This window comes from Pyrgilauda ruficollis, unplaced genomic scaffold (assembly GCF_017590135.1).
Source record: "Pyrgilauda ruficollis isolate IOZ18807 unplaced genomic scaffold, ASM1759013v1 scaffold29, whole genome shotgun sequence".
In the NCBI taxonomy this organism is placed as follows: Eukaryota; Metazoa; Chordata; class Aves; order Passeriformes; family Passeridae; genus Pyrgilauda; species Pyrgilauda ruficollis.
The window spans coordinates 9,223,380-9,240,723 of NW_024524266.1; the positions used below are offsets into that span (position 1 = coordinate 9,223,380).

General features: G+C 41.0%; 1 protein-coding gene across 2 annotated transcripts in view; it reads left to right on the plus strand.

Annotated features, from left to right (window-relative positions):
- Positions 1-388: 388 nt before the first annotated feature.
- REPS2 (RALBP1 associated Eps domain containing 2) overlaps positions 389-17,344 on the plus strand; it is a 93,416-nt gene continuing 76,460 nt past the window's right edge. For both annotated transcript variants that reach the window (XM_041472405.1, XM_041472406.1), the window contains exon 1: positions 389-647. In XM_041472405.1, the coding sequence (XP_041328339.1) occupies positions 432-647 (216 nt within the window). In that variant the 5' untranslated portion in view covers positions 389-431. The remainder of the gene's footprint in view (positions 648-17,344) is intronic.

Below are 17,344 nucleotides of genomic sequence, written 5' to 3' on the forward strand. Positions count from 1 at the left end.
AAATGTTATGTAAGATTATTACATTTGGATTTTTTTCCCCCTGAATTAATAGTAAAGAAGCATATAATTAATAGTAAAGAAGCATATAAAAATTAAACCACATTGACTTCCCAAATGTTTTGCATTCAGGAACACAGGTAACAACGCTGGCCTGACATTGCTAATGGTACAGGACAGAAACAAACAGGAGGTAGTCTGATTTCTCCTGGGCCAGGCCATGTCTACGCACCAAAGCTGCTGTGAAGAGAACTTCTTGACTCCTCTGTGGGTCACAGATATTTACAAGGATCACCTTGTAAATATCTGTGATTAGCTTATTCGTTGAAATTCCCTAAAGAACTGCTGGGAGGAAAGGCTGCAAAAACCAGTATGAGACACGGCGGCGCGGCACCCGCTGCCCGCCCGAGCGGCTGTGCCTGCGCCGCCCCGCCATGGAGCAGGGGCCCGCGGGGGGGTGCGGTCCCGGTGCTGCCGCCGCCGCTGCTGCCGGTACCGGGGGTCTGCTGCTGCCCCTGAGCGAGACCGAGCAGCAGCGCTACTCCGAGCTCTTCTCGCGGTGCTGCCCGCCCCCAGAGGCGGCCGCAGGGGGGAGCAGCGTGGGCGAGCTGTTCCGGGCCTCGCAGCTGCCCCCGGACACGCTGCACCAGGTGGGTCCGGGGCTGTCCGGTCCGGCTCCTCCCGGAGCTGCGGGGCGCGGGCGTTTTGAGGGGTGCGGGACGGGACCTGCTCCCGCAGCCCTTCGGGAGAGGGGCTGGCGCTGCCTCCGCTGGAAGTTGGGGGCTGCGGGCGGGCCGGTGCCCCTGCGCTGCCCGCGGGGCCGGGACGGGGCACAGCCCTGTCGGCGGCGGGGCAGAGCGGAGCGGGGCCGGTCCCGCCCGCAGCGGCGGAGCTGGGGCTGCTCCGTGCTCGCTTGCCTCCTCCAGACAGGCGCTGGCAGTGCCGGCTCCGCGGCTCTGGGGGGTTCTGAGGGGCCGCCGTGCCCCTCTGTGCCGGGCACTGCGCGGCTCTCCCTGTCAGGTCGGTAGTGCCGTCGTCTTTCTCAAAAGGGCCCCGAAAGTCATAAAAGCAGTTGTATGAAAGGACGTGCCATGTGCTAAATTCCTGGTTTACCACTGAGGGTTTTTTCCTAAATGTGGTTTCAGTGGGAAAAAAAAAAAAACCCGCGGGTAAAATGATGTTGCGGTGTTTTATGTCAGTTTTTGGTGCGAAGTGCGAGGGTCTCCCCGGTCAGAGCAGCAGAGCCCCAGAAGTGGTCCCCCCACAGAAGCAGGGGCTGTGAGGCGGAGCCCTGCTGCTTTTTGAGGAAAAGCTTGTCCGGGGTGGGAGAAGGCTTGTGCCAGCCAGTTTCCAGGAACAGGGAGGAACCGGACTTGGGTCTTCTCCACCTGCAGATTAGTAATTTAACTAACGCATTGTAGTTGCCTAATACTTCCTGAACAGAGATAGGGTATTCCTGATAGTTTATTTATTTATTAATTTAACTTTTATTTCCAGAAATTTTGTTCTTCAATAGCTTTTACTGATCAAGCAGGAGAAAGTTGTGATGAAATGGAGGTCATGTACCTAGGCACTGTCCAGAGGCAGCAAGCTCTACTACTGTCCTCATAGCTGGCAGATCATCTCTTAATGGCTTCTGAATGAAAATTGTGGTGTTTCAAGGATATTTTTCTTCCTATTTGTGCTCTTTACCAGATCAGTTAAACAAAAATCTTACCAAGTGCTGTATTACTACCTTGTGTGGAGCCACACTGTGACCTTGGTCTTGCAGGTGAATGGAGTAGTGAAAGTAGAGATTTTGCATAGATACAGCACTAGGAGTGTTCTTCCGCTTTCCTCTTTTTGCAAAGAGGAAGAACAGGACATTTAATTTCAAATAAAAAGGCTTATCTAAATAGCCACTTAATTTTTCAAAGAAGTATGGAAAAACCCTCATATTTTAGCTATGTAGTTCTTACCCTATAATTTACGTGAAATTTATCATTATGTTATTATCATAGTTTGTTTTCAGGGTTGTTTTGGTACTAATGTGTTATTTAAACCTGGAAATGGTGAGGTATTGATTTTGGTTTTGTTTTTGGATTTATTTGTTGGTTGGTTTTGACATTCTGGAGTTTTTTAAACTATTTTTGATTATTTCCAGGTACATTTATGCTGTGGTGAGAGCATTACTGGCAAAGAAGCCTGTAATTGGCTTCAGGAATATTGAGATAATAAGGCCTGTGGGATCTGGGTCTGTTTCACTTTTTCCTTCCTTCCCTCCCCCTCTTGTTTATAGGGCACTAATCACAGTGGCATTCTGCTCTGCTGCTGGTGTGCCTGTCCTCAGAACCCACTGCTGTCAGGTATTCTTACACGTCCTGAGACTTCAGGAAAAATTAATTAATGCAATGAGGTAAAAAAAAATCGCAAATGGGGATGTTTTGAAAGGGAAAATCCCACAATGTTATTTGAGATGTTTTTCTGATGTTTTATCTTATTATATTCCAAAAATGCAATTTAATATTTTCACATTAAAAAATCCTACCATTCTAACAGGGGAGCAATACACAGAGATTCCTGGTATACATTTTCTGCTAGTACAGGGAACACCTGTTTTAGACCAAGACAGCTCATTTGCATTAAGATAACGTGCTTTCTTTGAAATAATTTTTGAGTATCAGCATTTTTTGTTTTTTTTTAATGCTTTTTAAAATCACCATCTGTCACTTTTAGTGCTTTGTATACAGGCAGCATCCCTACTGACTGACTGAGAAATGGTCATGCTGAGTTTATTCATGTCAGAAATGGGGAGATTTGGTTTGGAAACCAACTCTGGATTTCTACTAAGTGAAGCCAGCACAGTCCAGAAGGTACTAAACACAATTCTCTGGCCTTGCCTGGGCTCTAGCAAGAGACAGTTATGGATGGTTTTGTAAGCAATGTGCAATTTGCAGCTTTTTATTCTCAAGGCATTCATTGAGGAGTGGTTTTACAAATCAGGATGCTTCCAGAACTGACATTTAGTGCTGTGGCAGTCTCAAACCTGTGCTGTTGTCTTCAGTTGTACTTGTGTAATAAGTGGGATAAATCTTTGAAAAAGAAGGAGCTTTTCCTTATACTCTTTGATTGAAATTTATTACTCATCAGGATGATGCTCATGAGCATCACAGGAAATCTCTCTCTACTTCCTTACATGTAATGGCAGGGTTTGCTTTTAAGACAAAAATCAGTGGGTGCATCCTGGGATATCAATTCCTAGGGGAAAAGCAGTGGTGTGTGCTCTCAGACAGCAAACAGGCAAGGGTTTGGTTTAAAGGTTAATTGGCTTAATCCAAGAAGTTACGTGGATGAAATAGGCTAGGTAACAGAGAGCAGGTAGGGAATGCCAGAGCATGTGGCAGAAGAGGAAATGCTGGAATAAATGGAAAAAATCCAAGAGCAGCCGGGTCAGTCGGAGCAGATGGCGTGCACCCGAGAGTCCTGGGTCTTGCTAAGAATGAAGTGATTGAACACAGATTCATTACACCCGGGCTCATTAAAACCAGCAATTCTGCTGGGCAGTAGGGTTCAGCAGAGCTTGTACTGATTTTGCTTTACTTACAGACAGGATCGAACAATGAACTCAGCAAGAGTTATTTCAGTTCTGGAAAAAAGGTTGCAGTTAGCACTAAAATTAAAAACGTCAGACACTTCATAGGACAGAGAAGGGCGTGACAGGGACAGAACAGCATGGGTTTTGTGGACTGTATAATCATACCTCCCCAGTGTACTGAAAGTCTTTGGCTAGACATATTGTTTGGTTAAAGACAGAGCCATTAAGATTGTATTTAGACTTGAACAAAACCTATGGCAGATCTTTTACCAGGGACATTTAAAGTAACTCTGCAAAATGTCTGTAATTATTTGCCTGAAAGGTCTGTCCTGGTTTGTTTTTATTTTTTACAATATTTATGTTGAAGGAGAAAGAGCAGACTGGTCATGCACCAGGCACTTATGCAGACTGTCAGAATTAGAAGAAATTCAACAGCATCTGCTGGATTTATATGTATGTATTCGTATTGATGAGGTTGAAAATGCTGTTCTCTATGCTTTAGGCTCCTAACAAAAGGGAAAATAACTGAATTTGTGCAAAGAAGAAAAAATTGAAAAAAGTAAATGTTTTGGACTCATTGGACCCACAAAAAATCGGTGATCTCGCAGCATGCTTTGTTATATAGATCAATATTAGTAACCCTTCTAACAAGGGGAAACAGCAGGCAGAGGTGTGGGAGGAAGGGAGGGAGGCAGGAGGCACCACTGTTGGTCATCAGTGGATGACTAAAACAGGTTTATGTGGCCGTGTGGGCAGACTCTCTGGGGATTTGGGCCTATTCCTTGCAAGATCTGTTGGATTATGCTCCCCAAGTGCACTGGGATGTCAGTATTCCACACTGACAGCTGTGCCAGGTGCTGACAGTATCTGGTTTGCCCTGTCTCATTTGGGGCAGTTGATTTGTGACCCTGTTTTGAAGCTGGCCACCAGCAAGCACATACAGCCTCTGCTGCTTGGTTCTGGGACCCCAAGTGTGCCTGTTGTGGGTGCCAAGTAACAATGGGCTGATGTCTGCAGGCATCTCAGATAAAATAATGCTTTACAGTGTCACTGCCCTCTGATCAGCAAAGGAGAGGTACCTTGTGCTAGTTTTGCTGTCTGTTGACATTACTATTGTCTCTGAATATTTTGTCTTAAGAAATTGAGGAGCAGAACTGGGCTCAAGATTTACACTAAAATGCGTATTTATTTTCATTAGTTTCCAACTTATTTGATTAATTCTCACTTGGTTGTCTGGCAGTATCTTTAATTCTCACTTTTATAAACCTGAATCTTATTGGTGGACTTGGCACTATCAGTACAGAGATCCAATTTTGTTAAGAAAATGCATTCTTTCCTCTGCAAACGAACACACTGTGTTATTTTGAGCTCCAAGGATGACAAGTACTAATTGTGTGATGCTGGAGCTGTACAGGCACTGCATTTTTTAGCTGGGACTCTCCTTCCAGCTCTGTGAATAGGGAACACAGACAAACGGTCGTGCTTTTCATACACAGACTTCGTGAGTTAACTTGTGTTTATTGTGCCTTGTCTCTATAGTTACAACTCTACACTTTAACTGTATTATGTTCAAAAAACAGAAGTGTGAATAGACTAAAAGAAGTGGTTAAGTTGATATTTCTTTGGAAAAATTCCAGTAAGGATTGGCTTTCTGAAATTTGTTTTTTCTTAATTTGCTAAGTATAAATTATTACCTGCATGATAGCTGGAGTGGAACTAATGGTCTGCTTTGAACAGGCAGAAAGGAAAAAGAACTGTGGCAGCTACAATGTGGGCTGTTTGGGTGAGGAAAGTCTGGACTCAATGTTACTTTACAGAAATAAAGTTCGCTCTGTTGCAGCTGTTGACAGAACGTGGCATTATGTTTGTGCTGGCTGTGTGATTTTGCTGAGTGAGCAGTTGATCCATCAGAAAGTGGTGTTAGAGAGAAGTTGTATCTTACTGATGTCTTCGAGTCAGGAAGAAACAAAAGCATGGTACATCATCATGTAAGCAGTGCAGCAAGAGGAGGAAGGGGAAACTGACATTTCAGTGTCAGTATTCTGACCACAATCTCCTAAATTGTCATTGCTTTTCTAGAATCATAAGCAAACTTGTGTTTATGTAAGTAGGAAAATGAAAAACCCAGATGTAAAAGCTTTAGTAGTATTGTTACTAAGAAAATTTCTAAATTGTAACGAAGTAAAAGGTAAAACTTCACTTGGAGCTATCTCGCTGATGCGTTCCATTAAAAAATATAAAATGGCGATCTTAATACATCTTGAAACTATTTTTTATGATGTAAACTATCACTTCATAGTCGCTGCTTACAAGGTGAGTAGTTTTGAGTGCCTCAGTGTTGACATACACAGTAGATGATTTGTGGAAGCCATTCCTTCCAAGTGTGTTTCAAATCACACTGTAAAACAGACTCTTAGACCTGCTTGTCACAGGCATCCAGTGGGATGTTCAGAATTAGTCTGGTCAGGGCCTGCAGTCTTCAGTAATTAACCGTCATAACAGCCAAGTGTCAATTAATTATTGAGTTTACCAAGAAAATAATGCTTTGCTGTGCCAGTGATTTCAAATAATACAAAAGACATGAGGGAAAAAGACCCACTGGGGTGAAAAAGAGTTAACTTTCTTCATGAGAGGTTGCTGCAGTATGAAGTGGGGACAATGAAGAATGGTTTTCATTTTTATGTTTTCAGTAAGTGCTTTTGTCATGGTACTTACATAAGTGCAGTGGGGTTCACCAAACAGCTGAGTATAACCTCTTCTAGTCTTTTGTATATCTACAGCAATCTGCTGTCAGTATTGTGATGGTTATACACAGATTGATGATGTTGCCACAGTCTGTTTTGCAAAGGAGATGTTGAACACAATTCACTTCAGCGGCTGAATCTGGCTCAAGCACCCCCTGTGAAAGAGGGATGGTAAAAGTCTGAAAACATGAATTCAGCTGAGCTGAAAAACTTGGCCAAGATAGAGTAATGAAAGATGGAACAAGCATTTCTTGAGCAAGGAATCAGGATAAATGACCTATTTAAATTTAAAACACTATGATTTGACAAATACATCTGATATAATATTTGTAAAGCAAGATTCTTTGATGTATTAACATCTAAACATACCAACAGTATGGTAAAATAAAACATTAATGAGCCATATGTGCTAGTTCAACTTTTGAGACAGTCAAACAGTTTAACAGCTGAGTTAGTAGATAATTAACTAGGAAAGGTTGCTGGAGTAGAAAATCAACTGTGGACAAATAGTAATCCCCTCTTCCTGAACAGAGGGAATATTTTCTTTATCCGTTGTATTCAGCAGCATTATTGGGTGACACTGCATAAAACTGAGAACTCTGTTGGGAATAGCTTTTTTTTGTTTATCATTATTTTTTTAATTTCATTTTTATTTTAGATAGGATGATGAGGTGGAAGGTTGTGGTGGATTGAGATCCATTAGTTCTGTGACCTGGTAGGACATAGTGACCGGAAATAATCAACTAAATAATTAACTGCAAATTATATTTACTTCATTTATCAAAGTGTTTAAAAGGCAAAACGTATTTATAAAGTTCCAAATCTTTGTATATATGAGAAATGTGTAGCTTTTGGGTTTTTAGCAGATGAGGATTATGTATTTTTAAATGAATCCCAGTTTTCATCTAAATTTAACTTTGCATATGTCATACATACACACAAAAGTAGGTGTGTCTCTTATTAACAATTATAATAGAGCAAATTTCTTATTATAATTAAGAATGAAATGAATTCTTATTATAAATTAATTAAATAATTAAATTAATTCTTATTAGAAAATAAGAATTAATATGTTTATTAGGTGATGTGGTTGCTCAAATATATTTTAAATTATTACTTTGTGGTAAGAGCAAAAATGTTATAGTAATTTTGTTTTTAAACATAAAGAGTCTTGTTTTGATGACCAACTAACAAGTCAGGTCTTTATCTAGATAATTGTGAAATTAGGGTTTTACTTCCTTGGACTTAAATAATGTTTTAAGTAGCTTATTTTTCCCAAAAATCTGCCCTGCAAACACTGAAGTTCAGACACCTGGTGCTGCCTGTTGTTTCAGACTGGGTGGGACGTTTGCAGAGGGGTGTTGAAGATGCTCCTCTCCACCCTGGGCACTCTCAGGTCTGGAGCAGGCTGCTTAGAACCCCTCTGAGGTTACACAGTGGCTGCCTGTTCGATTGTCTCCTGTGCCTCTTTGAGCCATGCAGACCTTTACATCCTGCCCACATTGCTGAGCAGAGCTACAGGAGTGCCCCGTGTTCAGCACTGTGAAGCCTGCAAAAAAAGGGGAATCTTGAGCAGCTTTTGGCAGCTTGACTACCAGAGCACATCTTCAGTGTTTTCTTCTGCTTTACTTTTTATGTCTGTAGGATTTTTTTTCTGCCCTGCAGTCTTTCCCCCATCCAAAAAATCTTCAAATACTGGTTCTAGTATTTTAGCCCTGCACCTGTGTAGTCCTCCAGTCTGAATATGCAGCACTGGTTTGGTCCCCTTCACTGTCTGGAAGTGGTGGGAGATGCTCCTTTGGGCCAAGCCATGATAAAATGCTGGATTTGGGCCTCATAATTCCCACTGGCTTGGTGGCACTGAAAGTTTAGTGTCGGCTAATGGGAAACACTTGGCTGAGCTTGAATTCAGACTGTCTGAACATGGTCCGTGGTGTCTGCTTGCTCACTCTGATGTGAGTCATGAAGTTGAATTCGACTTCCGATAGCAAGTGTCTGTAGCATTACTTTATTATTATGATTATAAATGTCAGCTGTTTTTTTGGCATTAACCTTTCAAATGAATTTACCTTTTTTTTTTAATCCTTTCATTTTCTTCAAGTCTCTTTCCACACCAAGAAACATTAGATCAGCTTTGGCATAGGCAACATTTCACATTTCATGCATTATTTACTTCTGGCATAATTTACACAATGATGTCCTATGGAAGCCAAGATGATGGTATTTGGAACGAAACAATGTGTCTAATCATTTGCAAAACAGGGTGACTGCTGTGGGCTAACAAACGGAGTCAGAGTTATTTTGTTGTGAACAGTAACAGCAGTGGAGCAGTAAAAGGTGAAGTACTTTGAGATCCCAAATCCCAAAAATAAGAATAAAAAGGGAGGCCAAAACTCAATTGTGTGATTCTGTATGTATTTTTTTTTTTGCTTTCCCTCCTCTGAATAATTGCTGTCTTTATAAGAACATCTGTATATCTTAATAGCCATAGGCTGATTTTCCTTTACTGTGTACAGATAGAATTGCAAATACAAATTGTGGCAGAAAATGTGCCATAAATGCTGGCATACTGTGCACGGGCACTGGAGACAGATTAGTCTTTGACTCTAGTGTTGCTGTTTTGAAATCCTATGCTCTTCTGGTGAGTCGAGGACAAACCCTTGGTTTGGACACAAACAAGTGGATTCTCACTGACAGAAGGATGCATTTCCGCAATTAAGGTGCAAGCATGTTGGGTGAAATAGTGATAATTTTAGTGTTTTGTTTAGTTGTGTGGAAGAGAAAAAATTTAACCTGCTTTTCCAAAAGATGTGTTGATTCTAACTAGAAGTAAACGGGATATAAGATCAATGAAGGGCAGGAAGCATATTCAGCATACACCACGTGCAATGGAATTAGCAACAAGGGTACACTTTCAGTTAAGAAAACTTTGGACAACTCTTCAGTCTCATAAAAATAGTCCATAACTGTCAACTAAAGAAGGATTTTAATAAATATTATTGATTAAGATAACTGCACAACTGTAGAAGATAATGTTTGTGTGTTTGCTGCATTGCCTTTAAAAGAACCTTCTGTAGTCGTAAGCACTAGGGAAGTGAACTCGGGAAACATGCCAAATATGATAAAACACGAGGATACAGGAAGCATCACGGTTTTATTGGGGTAGCCAGTCCAAAAAAATCACGTAACAGTAACTATGGAAGAAAGAAGCTCATTTGAAAAAAAATATGTTGATGGAGTGGGAGATATGTCTGTAAGAATTTGTCTGTGGCAAAAACGCATCATGTGTCACAGAATTTCTGTTTACTTCTGTATTAGTTATGTCTCGTTTTGTCTGAAAGCAGAGAAAAACCCAGAGCTGCATTTTTATAGAAAATGCCAGAATTTCTTCCTGTCTTCTAGGGCAAATTTAATGATGTTTGAAAGAGAAGTTGCTTTGGAAATGTTGAAGCAGTTGTATTTTGTTGAATTAAATCAAAACACTTTGTTTTGAACTGCCTGGATGTTGAAGCACTGTGGCACCTTAAACACCTGAATTTTGGGAAAGAGATTGTTCATGTGCATCATCTCTAGCTCCTTTCTGTTCCTTACACTAATTCTGCCCTTACAGATAGAAGTGGTGGTGGCCAGGCAGCCTGTTCAGAAGGGACACTGGTGCCACAGAGATGTCACCTGCTGAGGGAACCACAAAGGTGTGAAACATCAAAACAACAGCTTCCATGGGACTGTATGGTACATTTGTGTTAAGGTGACTTGGAAAGAACCTATTTCATTTCCTGGTAGAAATTTGAAAGGTTCATTGGAATCACAGTAGATTGGGTTTGGTTTTTGGTTTTTTTGTGGGTTTTTTTTTTTTTTTTTTTTTTGGTTTTTGTTTTTTTTTTTCAGGAAGAGATCCAAGATGTTGCAGTATTTTTATTTAGTCTGGTTCAAGATTACTGGATCTGGTGGCTACCATCTAGCTGGGGAGGATTTCTCACATTTTTCATGTGGTGTTTGCTAGTTCTTGGATATTAACTCCAGTGGTTTTTGCAACTTTAAATGCTTTCTGCCCCTGCTTTCAGGATGAGGGAGACACCAGCTGTGGGATCTGCCATGCAGAGTTGTCATAACTCATTCTCATAAGCAAGAAACAAAGATTTAAACCTCTGAATAATGAGCTTTTTCTCCATTCTTGCTGAAGGTTGTGGAAGACCTAGACAGTTGTAGCTGCTAGAAGTGTTCTCCTATTCAGCTACATGGACATGTCCCCTGCCTTCAGGCTGTCTCTTCTGTGAACTCTGACTTCAGTATTAATGGAAACAAATTTTCCTTTGGACCTAATATACAGTAATACCCTTTTTAAGAAGCATGAGGAGGAGAAACAAGCCTATTCCAAAGTAGGTAGTACATTTCATGGTGGGCTGATGTCTGAGTTACTGGCCAGGTTCCTTTCTGGGTTTGGTACCTGTGGAGTTCATGCTTCCCAGCAGCTTTTTGTGCTTCTGGTAGATGCAGGACATCCCTTATGGTGCTGGATGGAAGCATAAAGAATAGATAGGCTGAAACAAGTTTTCCCTTTTAAGAATGTATAAACAAAGACCTTACCTGAGTCTGAGGGAGATAAGTAGAAGCAGGACAGCAGTGAATGTCATTGCAAGCAGTGGATGTGAAGGGATTGGAGTCATCCTGGTGGCCAGTGTTTATTGGGGCTTCTCTGGTTTGGGAGGAGATCAGAAGGCAAAAATAAATAAAACCCAATTATTTTGTTAGCAGCTGCTCTCTGTTGTTGAGTAATAAAAGGCAGGGTCTGGGAAGCTGCTTGTTTCTGTTTTTTATTAGATGCTTTAGGTATCATGGTGATGAGGAGGTTAAAAATATAAATGTCTGTTGCAGATGGAAGATGAAACAGGACAGAACCCAGTAACCTTTTAAGAGAGATAACATAAGGTTTAAAACTCTGCTGAGATCTGAAACTTCCTACAGAGTCTTTGGGTAATCTCTTGGAAAGCCTGGCAACAGCAAGAGAAGGACCAAACCCAAAACAAATAAACAACCCCTCAAAATTCCCCAAAACAGCCCGAATTTTGAGCCAAAATCTTACCCAATTTTTAGGTTCAGTTTTTCATGAGGTGCTGCCAGGGTTAGAAATGAAGAGAGCTTCAGCTTTCTGTTTTCTATGCCTGATATATGATGGAGATGTACCCCTGTAACAAATTGTTATGCTCGGGGTTTTTCGCAATTGTATTGTACCCTGCTGCTACCCTCGCTTAATCATGGACTTCTTTTTAAAAACAGCACTATATTATCATTCTGGAGATACAGTACCCCTCTAAAATAATGCAGCTATGAAGTCATGTCTGTCAAAACATATTTTGAGTGTTGTGAGAGGAAGGAGCCAGCATGGGGAGCCTGGGGTTGATGATGTTACAGCACCTGCTACCGCACAGCCTGACAGGTCCCAGGTTCACTGACCAGAGAAAATGTTTCAGACAAAGAAAGAGCAGCTTTGGGCAGTACTGATGTCAGCAGGAAAAGAATTCTTAGTGTTATTTACATCAAGCTATCAGTCCCTTATTTTCTTTCTCCCTCTCTCCTCCCCCTCCTCCGCCCACAGCTGTATTATAGTAATTATATCTTTTATTTGATCTAATCTAAATCAGGACTGTCCTTGAGGAGTATATTCTCCAAAGGAGTATTTTTCCATAGGAAATACTCATTAGCTGTTTTTAGATTGCATTACTTACTATGCATATATTTGATTGCAGGGGAAGTGTGCAAGAGGTAAAGCTTTAGTTAAGTCTAGCAAGGCACTCTGTATTCAGTATAACTACTGAATTTAAGCCCTGCAACAAACGAGATTACTCTGGAAATGGAATTAAGGTCTTCCGTTCAGGTACTGAAGGATGGACCTTAAAGTAAACATTTCTGAGTGAGGGAAACTTCCAGAACGGCAAAAGTAAAAGAGAATTTGTGAATATTTTTTCTTTTCCTTTTTTTTTTTTTTTCTTACTACATAGTTTAAATTTTCTAGTTTAAATTATTTGGCAATATGTACGCAAATGTTAATAACCATCTAATTAATAGTTGAACACTGTAATACTTTTTTAGTCCTTCTAGTAAGTTGGTCAAGTTAAGTTTCAAAACATAGGTGTTTCACATTTTAATGAAAAGACGGAGGAGTGATGTGTCAGGAGCTGTGAAATGCGAAATACATTTAAGAAAGTGGATGAGTAGTACTATCTAGCTTTATGTGTTCTTGATTCCCATCCATATGGAGAATTCTGGTAATATTTAAGGCCCTAAATTGAGAGTTGCAGGACCATCCTATTGGCATTGGCCCAGAAAAGCATTTCTGCAGTTTTCACAGCACTGTGTCATTGAGAAGCTTGGGTCATATGTGGCTCTGCAGAGAAAAACTTCATTTGGAGCAGTGAAATTATTTGGGCCAACTTTAAATACTGAAATTCTGCTTTGCTTCCTGATGACATTTTCAAGACAACGTGTCTTGCAAGAAAAATTGTACAGAAATTTTCCTTTGTAGAAGAACACTAAGCTATTTCAAAAATGTTTCACCATTGCTCCAGGATGGCCAGGGCTGTAGTTTTGTGATGAAAGAGCATAATGGAGTTGTGTAGTTCCGAGGAAAGGTGTGTTTGAATCATAAACTGATACAGACTGCCATAGCAGACCACTTCCCAAACTTAACACCCAAAAAATGTTTAACCTCAAATGGCTTTTCAGTACTATGTAATATAGAATGTTTCTTTTGCTCTGCTGCTGATGTTTCTGTTGTGTTAGAATTTTCTGTCAAAGCTTTTAATGATAGTCTTGCTCTCTGAGTTCCCCTTTTCTTGTGGTCTATCTAGAGCTGCTGCAAGCACAATGATAGACGTACTTATTTGCAATAGAACGTTCAGTTTACCTCTCTGTAGCAGCAGTAGCTCATTTGTTACCATGTTGCAAGGAGAATATGAATGCTATTTATATCCTTGTGTGAACACCCATTAGTCTCATTAACTATTAAATGGTCAAAGAGCTGAAGACCTCTTTGAGTTTTTGAATGTGTAATGTATACTGCAGGAAAGGCATCCCTCATCTGGTTTCACATTAGGGGCTGGCTCAACATGTCACCCTGTTCTTTATTCAATTCAAGATTTGATCTCCTTCTAGCAATGACCTATCAGTTAATGATCTTTTTGTTATCACTATATGACTAACCACAAATCTATATTCCTGAAAGGTTTTGCCATTTCCTACATAGATGTGTGCTTTTAGAAAAGAAAAAAGGAAAAAAAAAAAAGGTCTCCTTTATTACTACTTTTTCTGCTTCACCTTCCTTACTGTAATCTGAAATTTGTCAATTTCCTATGTCATGGGCTGAGGTTTCTTTTGTCTGATTTTCGAAAGAGGTGAGGTTTGTGCAATGATGTTATTAATTCAGCCCTGTAATTCTGAATTGGTCAACTATTTCAATAAAATTTCAAGAAAATTGAGAGACTTTGAAGAGTACGTAAGAGTTATGTGGAAGACTAAGTCATCTGGTGAAAGAAAAGCCTATTAATTTTGCTGTTGAGAGGAACATTCCAAAAGGAAATGAGCCCATGTTTAACATTAAAGAATCCCTATAGGAATGTCACCCTAAGACTAGGGTCTAGAGAAAGTTGGGGTTTATTGGTTCTGCTGCTCGAAGACAACTTCTTGACCGATGTAGGCTGCCCAGGGAAGTCAAGTCATGGTCTCTGGAACAGTGCTGGATTAACAGTTGGACTCAATTAGGGTCTTTTCCAACCTAAATGATTCTATGATTCTAAAGAGTGTTGTGGACATGAGGTTAAAAATGGCTGTAAAATAGCATTTTAAAACCCACTGTAGCAGTGAGTGGAGAAGAGCAAAAGGGACAGGCGAGTGTCTCCGTATCTGCTCTGTGTCGCTATTTTTGTGCCCCTCTTTGCTCCCCCGTCTCTTCGCACAAGGCTCCACCTGCGCTGCTCTTTGTTCCCCCAGTTTCCAGCTGGCGACTTCCACCAGCCAAGAGAGCTGCTGGTTCAGCACTTCTCTGCATCTGCCAGGAAATAAATAAATAGAGGGATGAGAAACGGAAGGGATGTGTTCTTGTTCTTTTTGTCAGCTCTACTTAGGGCTTTTTTTTAATTGTATGCCTTGCTAAAATGCATTACTTTGAGAAGATTTCCTTGAAACTAGAGCTGAATCCTATCGCCTCCTTGGTTTCCTTAGTTTTCTGGCATTAAGAAAAATGCAAGTGCTTGGACATTGATGGAGATGGATTCTCATATATTCTGCTATTAAACAGGCCACAGCCACTGAGAGGTTGAATGTTATCCCCTGAGGGCTTGCCAGGAGTTCTGTTTGCAGGCACACCTTGCCCACGGAGTGCTTTGCAGGATGACCTGCACCTGCACCCCCTATTTCATCACTGCAGGGCTTTGGGAGCTCTCTGTCCTATAAATTCCCTCTAACTCCCCATGAAGCTGAAGACAGTATGCCCCAGCACTATTCTTGTTCCTTTTGTGCCAGTTCTTTCTCCCAGTGTTTCCAGCCTTTGTGACTGCCATCTGCCTGGGAGCTGGAGAGAATGTCTGTTCCTTTCCCCATTCCCCCACACCCCCTTTTTTTTTTTTTTTTTTTAATTGTATTTAGACCCAGGTTCCCAGTGACCCCAAGTGGTGTCTCATACTGGGGACTGAGATGAGCAGGTACATTATCTTTGGCACAACAAGGAAATGAGCCCCTCACACACAGTGGACCAGCTCAGCATATTGCAGTTGATGGCTACTTCTAAACTAAATACCCAACATCATTGCTATTTGCTCATTCCTCACTCGTTTGTGTGAGGAGGCCTTAATTTCTTCAGCTGTCTCTAAGAAGTCTTGATCATTTAGCATTGGTTTTACTGCAGGTTTCACTGCCTGTGCTGAGAGAACTGCCCTAGTTGTGCTGGTGTGCAGGATATTCTTCTGCTTGCTTAAGTCTCCTTTGCAGCAAGATTATGTTTTATTACAAAACATTTCTCTTGTGATAGATCTCATTAATTATCTCCATATCTATTTCATCCTTAATTATGAGGATTTTGGAGCCTTCTGAAAGTACTTCCAAATTTATTTATCTTTTAAAAAATCCAGTGGTTTTTATTATGAGTAAAAATGACTAATAGGCTTTCCTTAATTTCCTACTATTCCTCTGCTGTCTGTTTTTCTTTACTTGGAAGGAACATTTGTCTTACTTTTAGATTTTTGTTATAGAAATATTTAAGTATAAACATTGCAGGAAAGTACTTTTTTGTTTAAAACCCGCACAACTATGCCCAGTGGAATTTAAAAATAACAAACTCCACCATTCATGTAATGGCAGAAGTGTTTTTGCTGATACTAAATCCTGGAAAAAATTATGTAAGGTTATCTAATTATGAGCCAAACTTACCTTGACTATGTACCTTTTGACTTTGTAAATGTGTTTTTAGATCTTGAGCTGTATAAAGTGCTTGTGACGTGGGTTGTTTGAAAGAGTATTTGGAATGCAGAATAGTTTTCAGAGGATGTATGCTTGTGTTAAACCAGCTTCCCCAGTCTAGAGAGATGTTTGTGCATGTTCTGAAAGTGCCAGGACTGAGCTTCCTCTGAGTGGCAGGATACAAGCAATGAGCAATGCTCACCTTCATCCCTGTAGCCCTGCTCAGCTGGGTCTGGATATTCCTCTGCTCTTCGCTTCATTACTGACTATGCTGCTTTTGGAGCAAGCAGCTGGTAGGGAGGAAGACCAGTGAAGCTGGAGTGGTCAAGGACCCCTTTAGTGTACAGAAGGAGGAAGAGGGTTTGGCCATTAGTAAGAGAGGCTGCCCACTAAGACCAGACTTTGTAGTTTTCACTTTTCAAAGTATGATAGGGAATAAAACAAAGGATAATCAGTAAAGGTGTGTCTGAAGTTTTTGTAGATGTTAGGTGTCATTGAAAATTAGCGATCTTTCTGTACTTTTTTCTTGAAATTGCTGCTGAGGTACAGATCAGTGGACACAGTCTTGTCTTTCAGGTCTTAGGACTCGTGTCCTAAGTTGCCCCTGGGTTGCCATCCCTTGCTCCTGGCTTTCCACACTGCCCTTTCATAGGAAAAAGGCAAGTGGCAGCATGGGCACAGCATAGCAGTTTTCATGGGCCAGTGGTAGCAGAAACATTAACTGGTTCAGAAACAACACATGGTACCTGATGGCTGTGTCAGCACAGAGAAGGGGCTGAGCTGCATCAGCAGTGCTGATAAGACCTGTGAAAATCATGGTCTGGGAAGTGCTTTTCTTGACACCTCTGCCCTTCTTTCAAACCAAATGGACTCCAAAGCTTATGAGTCCTGAAAAGTGTTGGAGAGAGTATTGTATGGTGTGATAACATCAGCCACATCTTTACAGGAGGCTGAATAATCTACAAGCATGGAAAGGACCTTGGACCATCCCTAAATACCCTTTCCTGCCTGTAGCAAAAATCCCATTGCCATGTATTGAGCAATTTGTTAATCCTTGGTGCTAACTCTACAACTTTTATAGGTAATTGACTCTACTACTGCCTTATCTTTGGGTTCAAGGTTGTTTTTAAGTCTGATGTTGTTTGTATCCGGTGTAAAGAACAGATTATTCCTCTCCTTTTTCAAGCCTACTGCTACCATAGCTCCTTTTAGTTTAGGACTGCAAACTGACATTTGCATTTGGACATTTCTGCAGGATGTCTTGGGAAAGTGCAAGCAGAGAAAGTTTTTCATCGAGAATCTTTAGGTAGCATTTGCTAGTAAGACAGAAAACAGTGCAAATGGTCACAAAGGATGTAAAAATAAAGCCCATATGGGAGTGAGTCTTCAGAGAAGTGGGAATTCCACTGTGGCTTTCCTCTGAAAGTTCTGAGTGGGGAGTCCCTTGTGCCTGAGGCTTCCTGGTATGTTTTCAAAGGCCCTGGGGAGCTGCAGTGCCAGGAGAGGTCCTCCCTGTGGACAGAACTGTACTGCCCATTCTGCTGATCAGAACCACTGATCACGGCCCTCAAGACAGTCA